General features: G+C 29.2%; 2 protein-coding genes across 5 annotated transcripts; both read left to right on the forward strand.

Moving 5' to 3' along the window:
* Positions 1-2,615: 2,615 nt before the first annotated feature.
* On the forward strand, positions 2,616-7,307 carry LOC113867332 (transcription termination factor MTERF5, chloroplastic-like). Of its 4 annotated transcripts, none has more exons than XR_003505160.1 (5): positions 2,659-2,809; positions 3,050-3,099; positions 3,207-3,413; positions 3,501-4,641; positions 4,723-5,219. XR_003505160.1 is itself a non-coding variant. In XM_027502590.1 (5 exons), exons 1-5 carry the CDS (start codon positions 2,745-2,747, stop codon positions 4,620-4,622), a joined length of 1,401 nt encoding a protein of 466 aa, XP_027358391.1. In that variant the 5' UTR covers positions 2,666-2,744; the 3' UTR covers positions 4,623-5,122. The 4 variants fall into 4 exon arrangements, 3 of the variants coding, with proteins under 3 accessions (XP_027358389.1, XP_027358391.1, XP_027358392.1); XM_027502590.1 differs by having other exon boundaries at positions 2,666-2,809; positions 3,501-4,575; positions 4,619-5,122; XM_027502588.1 differs by having other exon boundaries at positions 2,616-2,809; positions 3,501-7,307.
* A 541-nt stretch (positions 7,308-7,848) lies between these two features.
* LOC113867936 (non-specific lipid-transfer protein 2-like) lies at positions 7,849-8,237 on the forward strand. The gene has a single exon (XM_027503446.1). It carries the CDS (start codon positions 7,859-7,861, stop codon positions 8,141-8,143), a length of 285 nt encoding a protein of 94 aa, XP_027359247.1. The 5' UTR covers positions 7,849-7,858; the 3' UTR covers positions 8,144-8,237.
* The last annotated feature ends 6,707 nt before the right edge of the window (positions 8,238-14,944 follow it).

Consider the following 14,944-nt stretch of genomic DNA (forward strand, 5'->3'; position numbering starts at 1 on the left):
GAGTACTCACCCTTACATTTATTTTTCAGGTGATACAGACGATCAGTACCGGGCTCAGTGAAAGAATGGATGAAATTGCTATAGGACTTAAGAATTTATTTGAAAACTTGATGTATTATTTAAGTCCTGTAACAATTATTGATTCAAATTGTAATTCATCCTTATTTGAAATACTTTATTGAACTATGCTTTAGGAACCATTTGAATGAAAATTTTTATTATTCCTATTTTTACAAAATTTATTTATTTGAAAAAAATTGAATTTAGGTGTTACATTCTTGATATGACTTGGTCAATGCTCAAGAGTAAGAAAATGGTGAAGGAATTTTGGGCAGAAGTTGTGCAATGCGCTATCTATGTGCAAAATCAGTGTCCACATGCAAAGCTGGATAATCAAACACCACAAGAGACATGGAGCGAACAAAAACTAACAATTTCTCATCTTAAAGTATTTGGTAGTGTGGCCTATGCACATGTGCCAAATCAGCAAAGAATAAAGCTCGAAAACAAAAGTAAAAGGTATATTTTTATTGGGTATGATAAGAAAACAAAAGGATACAAGCTACTAGACCCAATAAGCAAGGAGTTCATGGTGAGTCGTGATGTACAAGTTAAGGAGGTTAACAGAGGTTATTAATGAAGGTGGAGAATCATCAACCGTTATACCAACAATCATACTGAAAAATCCTGAAACTACCAGTGATGGAGATGAACCGCAACAACCCAAAATGCGAAGTTTGCAAGATTTGTATGATTCGACAAATGAGGTACACATTGTTTGTCTTTTGGCAGATTCTAAGAATATAAGTTTTGAAGAGGTGGTGTGAGACAAGAAGTGGCAAACTGCCATGGATGAGGAGATTAGAGCAATTGACCTCAACAATACATGGGAGTTAGCAGAGTTACCGAAAGAAAGTCAGCCCATTGGTGTGAAGTGGGTGTTCAAGAAAAAGATGAATGCTCAAGGCGAGATAGAACGGTACAAGGCGTGACTTGTTGCAAAGGGATACACGTAAAAGGAGGGAATTGACTATGACTTGTTGCAATCTTGTATCAACACCAATGGCACTAGGTGCAAAACTCTCAAAATTCGATGGAAGAGAATGAGTCAACGTGAACAAATATCGAAGTTTGGTGGGAAGCCTTTGCTATCTCACATGCACTACGCCGGACCTTTCGTTAAGTGTTGGCATTGTAAGTCGGTTCATTGAGGAGTCGGTTTATTCACATTGGAAGGCGTTGAAGAGAATTCTACGGTATATCCAAGAAACGGTATCACTCAGGTTATTCTATTCGAAAGCAGAAGATTACAAGTTAATTGGGTACTTCGACAACGACTAGTGCAAAGACTTAGACGATTAGAAAAGTAAATCGGGATATGTGTTCTTTATGAGTAACACGACTTTTACTTAGCTTTCAAAGAAGCAACCAATCGTGACGCTCTTAACATGTGAAGCTGAATATGTGACAGCATCTGGGTGTGTATGTCATGCAATATGGCTCAGAAATCTGTTGGGCAAATTGGAGCAACAACAAATCGGTGCGACTGTGATATGAGTCGACAATAAATCAATAATTAAATTGGCAAAGAACCCAGTGAATCATAAGAGAAGTAAACACATTGACATTCGCTTTCATTTCATCCGAAATCATGTGAATGAAAGAAATGTGGAATTAGTGCACGTGGCAAGTTGAGATTAAGTTGCAAATATTTTCATGAAACTGCTGCCGATAGTACTTTTCAACAACTACAAGAAATTGATCAGTATGAAAGATGACATAAGCATTTAAGTTTACGGAAGAGTTTTGTTGAATAAACTTAAATGTCAATTTTAATGGTTTTAATTCAACAGTTTTTTTTTTTAAATATAAGTTCAAGAGTTAGTAAATGGCTATAATGAGTTTTGATTGTAATTTATGACTATTAATAGAATTTAAACCTTTCATCCTATAAATAGATAGTATTGTTTGACAAAAGGTACGAGATATATAGAAACAATTTTTCTTTTTTATCAATTTTCAATTCTACACAACTTAGCCACAAAAGCTTTCTCACAAGACATTAACATCCAATTTTCAAAATGAAATACGATAACATAACCTTTAATTTCTTGTAGAATTTCATACGTAACTTGTATTCAGCATCAAACCAACAGCTTCAGGGTCAAGAACGGAACATTACAACTAGTACAGTAAGGTGAACTTAAGGTTAGGTTTAGATTGTAGTTAAGTGGATGTTGATGAAGTTAAAGTTGAAAGAACTAATTTTGAAAATGATGTGTATTTGCGAATGGTACGGCGAAAATGAATATGAAAGAAATTCACTCTTTTTAATTTTAAACAAATTATTGATTTAGGTCATACACTCTTTTTGGTCCAAATCATACCTATAGTTGACCAAAAACAAAAAGGCCTCATACACAGTATCTTTATCTCTTTGGGCCTATATATGCTAATAAAGTTGATTGACCAGTTGAATGAGTGAGAGTTGGGCTAACTTTTGAATCCTATATGGGCTTTCAGCTAGTTAGCCTTTTATTTATGGACCACATAAGAAAAGAAGGGGAAAAAGTTACTTGGATGCATTGGACCTTGAATGTACTGACATCATAGTACGAACCTTATCTGCATGTGACTCTGTCTGTTGTCCACCAAACACTTGCAAAGCTCCAAAGCACAGTGATATCATTGAACAAACCATTTCATTTCATTTCTTGCTGACTCAATTCAGTCTTGGGACAAATATGAACACCTTTTCCTCAATTCAGCGTTTCCCTTGCTCAAGATTTTACTCTTTCACTGCCACAAGGTACAATTTCCTTGCATTCACAGTATCTATCTCTAGTTCGTTTCCTCATCAAGCACAGTCACTATTTCATATTGATAACTAAAATCAATGGCAATTACAGAAATGAGATACCCATTTTGATTGGAGAGCAGTGCTTGCTTATAATATATAAATTTTGTCCATTTTTTTTTCAATTTTTCTTTTTTTTGATATTGTACAAAACTTGAACATTTGTTTTCCCTCATGAATATGTTACATCAGGACTCAAGTTCCTTTTCGTGCAAAGGTCTTCTTGTGCCAGGCAAAATCTGGTAAGAATTTTCGTTTCAAATCTTTACGTTTTTTAGATGTTGCAATTGGCATGAGGTTTATGTACTATTCTAATAAGCATAGACCTTTCATGGTGGTTTATACTCAGGCATAGATGGACCATTGAACTTAAAAGTGATATCCCCCACTCTGTTAGCAGCAGAAAAGGAAGAAGCCAAAGCTGTATTGACACTGTTTTTGAAGAAACAAGGTTTGAGCAATGCGGTTGCAGCTAGAACGATCAACAAGTCTGATCTTTTTATTGATCACCTTGTCTCAAAGCTTCACTCTAAGCACAAATCTTGGTACCTTGCAGGTTCTGTTGCCACAAATTAATTAATGTTCTTTCATAGCTTTCTTTCACATTGGATCTTGCTAATCATGGTCTCATTGACATAAACAGGTAGGGAGCTTACAACTCTAGAGATAAGAGATGCTCTTATCGCATATCTCGAATCCCTTTTCAAAGAGCATGGAGACATTCTAATGAATGTTGTGGAAAGTTATCCAAATCCACCTGTTAAGGATAAATCAGCTGTGCCAATTCCTTCTCCTAGTCCAGTAGTAGACTCTAAGAAGCTTAAAGCTATGTCTCGAGTGAGTGAGTTGGACACACATGCTGGCAATCTTCGCCCTCATCTTGTGTATCTCATGGAACTTGGTATGGATATTGAGCAGATTAGGAGTATCATAAGAAGATTCCCATCTTTTGCCTACTATAGTTTGGAGGGTAAAATTAAGCCAGTGGTTGAGTTTTTTCTTGAACTTGGAGTGCCAAAAGAGAACATTCCAACTATCCTTACTAAAAGGCCTCAACTATGTGGCATTAGTCTATCTGAAAATCTTAAGCCCACCATGAAGTTCTTAGAATCTTTGGGTGTTGACAAGGAACAATGGCCAAAGGTGATCTATCGCTTCCCGGCCCTGCTAACTTATAGCAAGCAGAAGGTGTGGGAAAGTGTAGATTTTCTCTGTGAATTGGGCCTCTCAGAAGAGAGCATAGGTAAGATTTTAACTCGTTGCCCCAATATTGTTAGTTACAGTGTAGAAGACAATCTCCGACCCACGGCTATGTACTTTCGTTCTTTGGGAGTTGATGTTGGCATTCTTCTATTCAGGTGTCCACAGAATTTTGGTCTTAGCATTGAGGCCAATCTAAAGCCGGTAACAGAATTTTTCTTGGATAGGGGATACACTTTGGAAGAAATTGGTACCATGATTTCAAGATATGGAGCCTTGTATACCTTCAGCTTAACTGAAAATTTGGTTCCAAAATGGGATTTCTTTATGACCACAGATTACCCAAATTCTGAGCTTGTTAAATTCCCCCAATATTTCGGATACAATTTAGAGGAAAGGATTAAACCAAGATTTGCTCATATGAAAAAATCTGGAGTGAAGTTACTGCTGAACCAGGTCCTTTCACTGTCAAGCAGCAACTTTGATGAGGCATTGAAAAAGAAAATGAAGAAAATGAAATTTGATTAGGATTCTAGCTTACCAGCACACTTGTTCTATCAGATAATGAAAATTGAGGCTTTCAGGTTAGAAGATGCTCAACTTCATGATATTAGTTCTTTTTGGATCAGTAGCACTATGACTGACAGTTTATGTGAAATGAAAAGTTTCAGTTATACCGGACATGGTCAGTCTATAGCTGTAGCTACTGAGCTGAAACCAAAATACAGATCAAGCCCATAACTAAAGCATTAAGGTGTATTGGAGTGATTTTGAGCATGCTAGCTTCTGGAACCAACCTGGTCAGCTCTACTTGCCAATTACTTCTGTATATGTGATTGTTTTTTCCTCCATATATTAACTGGAGTTTTTACTGTGTAGTTTAGTAAAATAGGTGACTAGGGGATGCATGACATGACATGACAATGACACTAAATTTTGGTATTTTCTGATTAACCAAGGTGATACCTGTGTTTAAATCATATTCTGATATGTTCCTTTGAATTTCCAGGAACCATACATCCACGCAGCATGCACAAATAACAACATTTAGGCTAGAATGTGAGAGCCAAGGAATTAATCTTGAGTTTATTCTCAAATGGATGTTTAAGATTATTTTATGGTTAAGATTATTTTTGAAGTAAAATTAATTTTGATTATTTATGTATGATTTTTACTACTCATTTAATACACATTTATGTATATTAGTATTCATGTTTTTGTCATTACATCAAATGTTGCTTGTAAGAGTTTTAGATTCATAATTACCTGTGTAAGGTGATTAAGAGCCTGTTAGGGAGGTAATGGAAACCAAGTTCCCCAATTTCCAAAGCAAAGTAACGGAGTTTTAACACAGCATAAAAATATTACTTTCATCTAACCTTGAGCCTAAGAGTCCTACAACAAAGTGGGAAGAAATGCTCTTTTATACGAACTATGGATTGAATTAATCTGCAACATGGTTTGAGATCTAAAATTAGGATCAAACACAAGTACAGTATTGTGGAACATGTTATCTATAAAAAAAATCCAGTTTACTGGAACAGGAATTATAACATCAAATGTGTTCTAACAAAAATAAAATAAAACCCAATGTGTATAATCCATAGATTGATTAGTAGACACTTCTTTATTATTGAAAGAAACAATCCATTAAAAAAATTGTATATTGATCAATAGAGACATTCTTTATATTTAAACACTAAACACCAAACACATCTATTACAACTATGTTTATAATGCTTAATAATACATCTACCTTGTGAAAATGTCAATTGCAGTCTCTCCTTGAATCTACTAGCGTTAAAAACTCTTGAGAAACTTGTTGGAGGCGTAAAAAGTTATTATATTTACTTCATGTAATGTTACTTTAGCTTAAAAAGGTTGTGCCAAAAAATATTTATTTGCAATCCTGTAACCTGTCATTTTAGGTGATTTATAGCGTGTTTGAATTCAGATTAATTTATGTTTATTTTAATGATATTAGTTATAACTTGTAACTTTTGCATAAATTCATGTTTATAATTTTTTTTAACATGCTTTTAAATATACACTTAATATAAAAATACTTATATTCTTTCTGCGTCTCTTATCTTAAAATACTTGTATTCTTTCTCTACATCTTATCTTTTATTTAATCAGATTATTTGGCTAGTTGTTAGAGATTTCAATCAAACTAAAGTGCTTTTCAAATTTGTCAAAACACCAGTCTTAGTTTAAAAGGTTTTTAAATTTACTAAAACTCGAATAACTCAACCATTTTTTTTGTCTTTTCTCATTTTTATTTCAGTTCCATCTCATTAACCCATGCTAGTATGTCAAGCTTGTTTTGCTAATCCGGCAGTGTGAACGTTATTAGACTTGAGACTTATTGGACCTTGTATGCGTCACCAACCATTATATTGAGGTATCATACCAAAAGGGTGGATGCTTTATTTGCCATTACCACATGCGGTAGTTTAGAGAGTACAACATAAACTTGATTCTGATAAGGATGAGCTACAGGCATGCAACTAGTTCCATTCCATTAATGTCTTGTCATCCAATCCTTCCTAAATTGACCCCATAACAACCTAAAGTTAGCTAGCTATGTGCAAATATTTCAACCAGTATGTACATGGGTGATGGGTTTCCCGGAAAATAACAAGAATTCAAATGTTCCATTTTTTCCATATAACCCATATACATTGTATTTAGTAAAGGTGACAACTAGTAGAATTTAGTTTCCTAGCTATTAAGTAATTTATTTATCTTTATGTAGAATTACCTTGAAAATTTTTGCCTAATTTTTAAAATTTATTTATCATTTGAAGAAATTACCTATCTTTATTACATTGGATTTTCACGTTCCTTTAATAGGTGAATTAAGTCTCATTTGCCATCTACTGCCATTGATCTTGAGAAAATACATGAGTGATGAGTTCAAATTTCTAAAGAGAGAGCAATGGGTCTAGTCCCATAGTTAATTCCTAATGAAAAGTTTTATACTTTCACCACATTTTTTTGTTGTGTTCACACCAAAATGGCAAATTACTAAATTGTTCAGAACAAGAAAAAATGGGGTTAGGATCAAATTGTTCAGTAAAATAAACTTATTTATCTGTAAGAAAAGCTAAATTAGTTCTGATAAATACAGGCAAAAGCTCAAAACTGCAAATTAATTATTTATTTAACATGTGATTATTTATTCTATTGATTTACTTTTTCCCCTAATTTTTTAAACACTTTAATTTCTCCACAAATTCGTTAATTTTCAACCCGTTTCTCAAAAAAAAAAAAAAAAAAAAAAAACACTCAAGTCCAATAATTAAACAAATAAATTCAATTTAATTTAGGCCTAAGTTGTTTCCACAACTCCGCACAAATGTTAATTTTCATTTCAGAATTCCGTTTAAGTTAGTTTATCATCATTTCAAGTACCATCGGGTGTCCAACAAGAAACCAAGACTTGTAAATTGGAACAAGAAGGTGAGTTAGAAAGCTTTCCCAGCTAGACAAGTTAACTCACACGAACACCAAATAATCGTAAATTTAAGATTTTCCTCCTTCTTCACGGGTTCTCTATAACAAGAAAGAATGACTTGGTATTGGTGCACAGCAACGTTCAAGTGTGTGAACACAGAAAGAGTTGTCATCAATTCATTGTCAAATCCAAATAAATGCAAGTGGGACCATGCAGACTTGCGTTGTAGTCCACAAACAACATGGACCAGTCACTCACCACCATCCACGTTAAGACGATTGCTGTATATATATAAGACTAAGCTAGTTAGAGAAGATAGGAAATGCAAGTGAGGTGTAGAGATGAAGAAGGTGTTTGCAATAGTAGTGTTGGTGGCACTGGTTTTTGTAGCAGTGGAGTTGAGTCCCAAGGTAGAGGGTGTGACATGTAGTCCTGTGGAGTTGAGTCCATGTCTTGGAGCAATAACATCATCATCTCCACCATCAAGTACATGTTGCCAAAAGGTGAGGGAGCAAAGGCCATGCCTCTGTGGTTACCTCAAAAATCCAAGTCTAAGGCAGTATGTGAACTCTCCTGGTGCCAGAAGGGTCGCTAGCTCTTGTGGGGTTCCCTTCCCAACTTGTTAGTAACTTCATCTGTTACATATTTTCTATGTATTGTAATGTCTAAATTATATAAGAACGATATCATGAGTATCCCAGTAAGAAAATAATGCTTTTCAAGAGTGCATGCAGCATGGTATGGTATTAGCTAGCTTTATCAGATGTATCAACGACAAGTTGAAGAAATTATAAGTGTGTCTGTTTTTAAAAATATATTTGTTGTAAATCTGAATATAATTTTTTAACTTGATATAAAAATTATACTTTATTATTTCTGCTCCCTTGTGAGTTTAATGATAAAATTAATCAATTCAAATTAATTGTATATATTAACACAATAATCAAAATATGCCGTATTTCAGTTCTTGATCTGGCTTTAAACTGAGATGTTTATGTTCTATTTTTAGAACGATTGCGTGGATCATGGTTTTTGAGTCAACAATTCATTTTGTTGTGATTCGTTATCTATGGAGTCCACCCTGTTTTCTCTTGCATGCCTTAGAGAGGACGTTAATGCGCGTTTATCAACTCTAAATGGAGCGTGTCCGTTCATTAACATTTGTAACTTTGACTTTAAAATTAATTGGATTTTAAAGTAAATATGGTGTAATTTATGTTTAAAGTTTTTTACTTAAAATTAATTTTATAATAAAATTAAACATAAATTTATAAACTCAATGTAAAAGTTATAATTTATTATAATAACTCACGTAAATTTTAAAGCAAAATCAATTATATCATTAAATTACTAAACAAATTTTAAATTATATTAATACATTTAAACTTGAGCACAAGAGTTTTTGGCCTTTCAAATTTATATCCATACTACACTCTTTATTATTAGTTAAAATTTATTAAAAATTATGTAATTTTTTTATACTTTAAAATAATATTTTTTTATATTTTTTATTTTTTAATAAATTTTAGACAACAATAAAAAGTATATTATTAGCTTTTTTTTCTTTTAATCTAAAACACACGCTTCATGTACACCAATAATATTTTGGTGGGGTTAATTTTGAGTAAGGCTCGAATCATGTTAGGATAATAAAAAAGGTTTCTTATGGATTTTTTTAATTTTTTTTTATACTAAATGATTTTATTTAGCAAATTTAATGTGATGAGTCTTACATTAAGTTAAAAAAAATATATTTAATACAGTGCTCGTGTCATAAAACTCTTTCACCTAATAAACTAGGTTTTTATGTTAGACTCTTCTCATATATTGAAGCCATAACATTTAATAAATAATTAATTATAAAAGGATAAAAAAAAATCAGTATAAGTTATATTATTGATAATGTTATATAAAATATGAATTTTATTAATTAAATAGGTGGATTATAACTTTTCATTACCTTGTTATTTATAGTAAATCTTGTAAAAAATGATAATTCTTATTTTATATATTATGAAATTATATATTAATTTTCATGTATGTAAATAAAATTAAAATTTTTAAATTGATCTAAAATTTACACGCAGGATATTTAATAATTAAAAAATTTAGTACAAAATTGGATTAACACAAAGAATTGAACCATCGTTGGGTGATCCATCATTTTGAGGAAGCCCAAGATATGTCACCACTACATCCCAACTCAGTGTGGGCTTAGATTGGGGAAGCTTACATTTTAGAATGGTTAATTTATTGCACAAGATTAATGAATAATTTAATATTAAATGTTAAAAAATCTAATATTGTAACAATTTAGGGCCTCTTCAGGACTATTAAAAGCGTTTTGAATTTTAAATATAAACTTTAAAACAATTTTAATTAATATAAAGATGAATTAATTTTTTTTTATTTTAAAATAATTAACTCTCTCATCTCTCTTAAAATATATACATTTAGTATATATTAATCACCGATATCACTAATCACATAATATCAATATGATAATTATTATCACCATCGTAATAATTATTAATATAATAACAATAAATTCAAGCCCGTTCCTGACTTTTTTTGAACTCTAGGCAAAATATTAAATTGGGGCTTTTTCAAAAAAAATTATATGACATAATACAACAAAATAAAAGCATAATTCTATTAAAATAATATGTTTTTTAAATAAATAGAATTTTTTTTAATAAAATTACAAAAAAAAATCCATTCAAATAATTTTTTTAACTCTTCAGCACGTTTTCTTTTTTTTCTTTTTTCACTTCCAGATAAATGCTTTTTAGGTAACATTGCATATAAAAGATAAATAAGACAATACAATCATAAAACAAGGAAAAAAGAACAATAGCACCTGATAGAAGAATTCAACTTAAATGTTTGCTTTCACATATGCAAATTCCACAAGCATAATCCAGTCCCTAGGAATCTGAAAATATAATTATGATAATCAATTAGGGAATAAGATGATAATCAAAGACATAACAACATATTGTAGACTTGCAGACTATAGTTATAATTCGTATGCAACATGCTATATATAATATATAATATATTATATTTCATAAAGGCATAACCTGAAAACCACAATGAAAAGGATTATAGTAAATCAAATCTCCTAATTAATGTGATGATTATTCCTAATTACAGCAGTCGCTAGTTTTGGATGTCAAACAGCTCCAGGAAACTCACAAATATTACACATTTAATCATGGTATTGCAACCAGCACAAATTCTGCAATAAAACACAGGTGTAACAAGAGTTAGGAGATTGAACATAATTAATAAACCAAAAGAAAAATAAAAATGGCGCTCCTTATTCATAATATAAATATTCCTACTAAAGCATTTATATAAATAGCGAATTAATCACCTTCCAAACGCAAAACGCCTAACTGGGTTTGAATTGCAGAATAGCTCTTTTAGCTCCCTTACTTTTCCCACTAAAAAGAAAAGCAAAGATGTCTTTGGAACAAATGTGGGTAAGTGGGTTATCTGTACATAATAAATAACAAAATCAATTTTTTAGGTGAACAGTTTTTTTAACATTTGCCGAATAAGGATTGAGGAATAGGGAGGAAGAAAGAAAAAAGAAAGAAAAGTGAGGAGGAAAGAACTACCTTCAACAATGGTGGGTTCTGTCTTTTTTATTATGATAAAATACAGAATTGCACACACACTGTTAAAAGGTCTGGAGAAGTCGAAGAAGTAATTACGTTTTTAGCAAGCAAAGTGTGATTGTGTGAGAAATTGAAAAGTCTTCTTTATTTTTTTTTTATTTTTTTAACTGCAAATTACAAGTAAGTATTATAATTTTTATTTTGGGCCCCTTTTAGGTCTGGACCCTTGGCGATCGCAGTCTCAGCCTACCCTCAGAGCTAGACCTGAATAAATTTTTATTATTATTATCGTCGATTATAATTATTATCTTTGTTGTCATTTTATAATTTAATTATTACTATTAACACGAGCTTAAATTAAAATAAATTTATATAATTTGAATTTAATATCAAAATTTAAAAACAGTGCCAAAAAACCTTACTAAAACCAAATATGCACACATACTTGTATTTTGTTGTTAATTTTTTGAAATACATAGAAAAAATAATATATTTTTATTAAAAATTAATAATTAATATTATCAATATATTAAAGTATGTAATATTTTATAATTTTTAATAAAAATTATTTATACATAAATTTTTATTATATGTTATTGAGTATGCAATAAAAAAGTTGTAATTTATTTATACTCTTTTAATTTGTTTTTATCGGTCATTTAAAATTATTTTACATAATTTGAGAAAACTAATTAATGTTATAGTTTATATAAAAATTATTATCGATTTTAAAAATTTACCCTTTTTTAATTACTTAACTTCTTCTATCTAGTTAATTGTAAAGGGTGACAGTATAGTAAAAAAATTAATAAATATTTTTTAACTATAAAATGAGAAATAAAAATATTTTTTAAAATTGTAGCAGCTTAAAGAAAAGGGAATATCTTTTTTACTTCCAGCATCATAAAAATAGAACACACAAAAGAGATGAGACGTCTACTGCAGATCGAATCTGCTTGTACATTATTCTTCATAAACATTTAAGCGCTGTCAATTTAATATTTTTTAGTTATTCTTTTTAAGTTTAAACATTTGCATAAAAATTTAGAAAAGATTGATACTTTAAATTTTATAGAAATTTTTTATTTAATTTCTTATTATATCTTTCATCTATTATATTAATTGATTTTTAAATGTGTTTATGAGTATACAATAAAAATTTATATATAATATTTTTTATTAAAATCATAATATATGATAAAATGTAATATATTGATTATATTAAAGGTTATAATTTTAAAAAAAATATTATTTATTAAATTGTTTTCACGTGTCGTAAAATATATTACAGAAAAACTATATACTAATTATCTCACTTTTATCTCTTATCAAACAAACACATTATTAAGAATAAAATTGTAAAAAAAAAACATTAATTATTCACTATTTTATAAAATAATAATAATATATAAACCAAATTATTAAAATTATACTATTCTTACAACAAATTTTTATAATTTGTTGTAATTCTCTCTATCTTTATTTAAAGTATTATTTGTCTTACTACTTTTTTTATTAAACCATTATTTTGATATATGAGATGATAAATAAAATATATTTTAGTTTTTAAGATTTAAAAAATATTACATTTTTTTTGTTAAACATTTTATTTCCTAAAGTAAGATATTATGAATGGATAATAAACAAAATATTTATATGTCACCAATTTTTTTTTAGATTGTCACTTGTCAAACATTTTAATATTTGAGATTGTCACTAACAAAATTTTAGTCTCTAATTTTTTAAACCTTTCATTTGCTTGTAATTTTTCTTTGTTATTCTCCTTCACTAGAAACTATCCTTGTCAATCACTATTTTATTGATATGTATGGTCATATGAGAAAATTAGCGATGTTTGCAAGGTGTTTGATCAAATGTCACAAGACAATTTATTTTATTAGATTGTTATGATTATTAGGTATGTTATTATTGAAAATGTTATGAATGTAAATAAGTTGTTTGATAATAACCTGCAGAAAAATGTGGCTTCTTGAATTACAATGATATAGGAATTTGTGCAAGTGGAGGATTGGAGTTGTAGTTAGAGTGTGTTTGATGTTATGGAGAAGGATGTTCTTATCTCATCAATATTTGTTGGTTAGTTTAATATCTACTTCAGCTCAATTGAGTTAATTAGAGTTAGTGGTCCAAACTTTGTTGCTAATAAAAAATATAAGTGGTAGTTAGTGAATATAATTTTTGCTGAAAGAGAATAAAGATGAATTATAAATAAATGAATGTTTTTAAAAATCAATTATTAACATGTATGTTAATGACAATATTAAAGACTAAAATATTTGACAAGTAATAATTTTAAAAAAGTAAAATAAAAAAATAATATATATATATATATCATATTATATATAATATTATTTTTGTCACATGTTCATTCATATATGTCATTTTTTGTTATTAAATATTAATGGTGTTTAAATTTAGCAACTAAAATATCTTACAAAAATAGAAATTAATATAATATTTTTTAAATTTTAATAACTAAAATGGTCAACTTACTTGTGTCATGGATGAAAATTTAGGCTTTTTTAAAATAATGTAAATATTCTATTATAAAAAAAATAACATAAATGTCCTAATATCAATTTTAAAGAAGACTATTTGAATAGATTTTCTTTTAAAATAAAACTTGAATGAAAGTCAAATAAAACTGCTTTTGCTAGTGCATAGAAGTCGATTTAAATCGACTTTAGTTCAAGCTCACTGCACCGCAACTCTTTCTTACAGAAGTTGATTCAAACCGTATTTGTACATGCATAGAAGTTGATTCAAATCGACTTTCATTCAAGTTCATTGCGCTCCTACAGAAGTCGATTCAAACCATATTTGTAGGTGCATTGAAGTCGATTCAAATCGACTTTAGTTTAAGTTTCACCACAATACACAAGTTGATTGAAATTGATTTTGGTTTTATGGGAAATTCGATTTGAATCGACTTCAAAGGAAGGCTGAGTTTTGACTTTAATCGAATTTTGCATGGCTATTTATCTCTCGCCATGGCTGTCTTAGGAGTGAGAGGAAGAAGCATCAGTAATAGTGATACATTGAGAGAAAGAAAGAGAAAGAAGTCCATTGTTACTGCAAGAGAGATGGATAACGATTTAAATTGATTTAATTTTGTTGATCATATTGCAAGTAAATTGTCGACACAGGTAAATATTTAAAAATATCATTGTATTTATTTGAAATATTTTTAATTTTATTTGTCATTAATCTTTTTTAATGTTTGATTAAAAAATGTTAAATATAAAAAATTATTGTATATTTAATTATTTGTCTGTTATATATTTATTTTCTATCATAATATATATATAGCACATAATTTTTGTTACGTATTTAATTTGTCAATTATTTTACTATAAGTGTATTTGATATTAGAATTTTTACTATTTGTTGTCATAAATTAAATAATTATAGTTTTAAGCAAGTAAAATTTAGATTATAACATAGTGAATTCGAATAAATATAAATTTAGTGTGTTCAATATATTGAAGAATTTTAACTGTTAATTCGTATTGTAATAATTTGTTTATTCATTTTAATAGATTTGATATATTAAGATAATCTTAATTAAATTATATTATTTGTTAAATTTATTATGTGAGTTATTTAATTTAAGTATAATTTTGTTGTAATTTATGTATATTAGATATCATATTATATATGAATTAAATATTGCTTACTATTTTGGTATTTTCTTTTAGTTTTGATAAACAATACTTGATATATAATTTTTTTTTTATCTTATAGGATGTTCGAATTTTAAAAAGTAGATGCTATAATATG

This window comes from Abrus precatorius, unplaced genomic scaffold, assembly GCF_003935025.1.
Source record: "Abrus precatorius isolate BTA unplaced genomic scaffold, Abrus_2018 Scaffold5, whole genome shotgun sequence".
Classification (NCBI taxonomy): Eukaryota; Viridiplantae; Streptophyta; class Magnoliopsida; order Fabales; family Fabaceae; genus Abrus; species Abrus precatorius.

Bases quoted from the DNA above. Each gene is read 5' to 3' on its own strand.
- LOC113867332 (XM_027502588.1), top strand. From the start codon at position 2,745: ATGAACACCTTTTCCTCAATTCAGCGTTTCCCTTGCTCAAGATTTTAC. The intron at 3,100-3,206 runs GTAAGAATTTTC...GTTTATACTCAG, and splicing joins CTTGTGCCAGGCAAAATCTG to GCATAGATGGACCATTGAAC. The intron at 3,414-3,500 runs GTTCTGTTGCCA...TGACATAAACAG, and splicing joins CAAATCTTGGTACCTTGCAG to GTAGGGAGCTTACAACTCTA.
- LOC113867936 (XM_027503446.1), top strand. From the start codon at position 7,859: ATGAAGAAGGTGTTTGCAATAGTAGTGTTGGTGGCACTGGTTTTTGTA.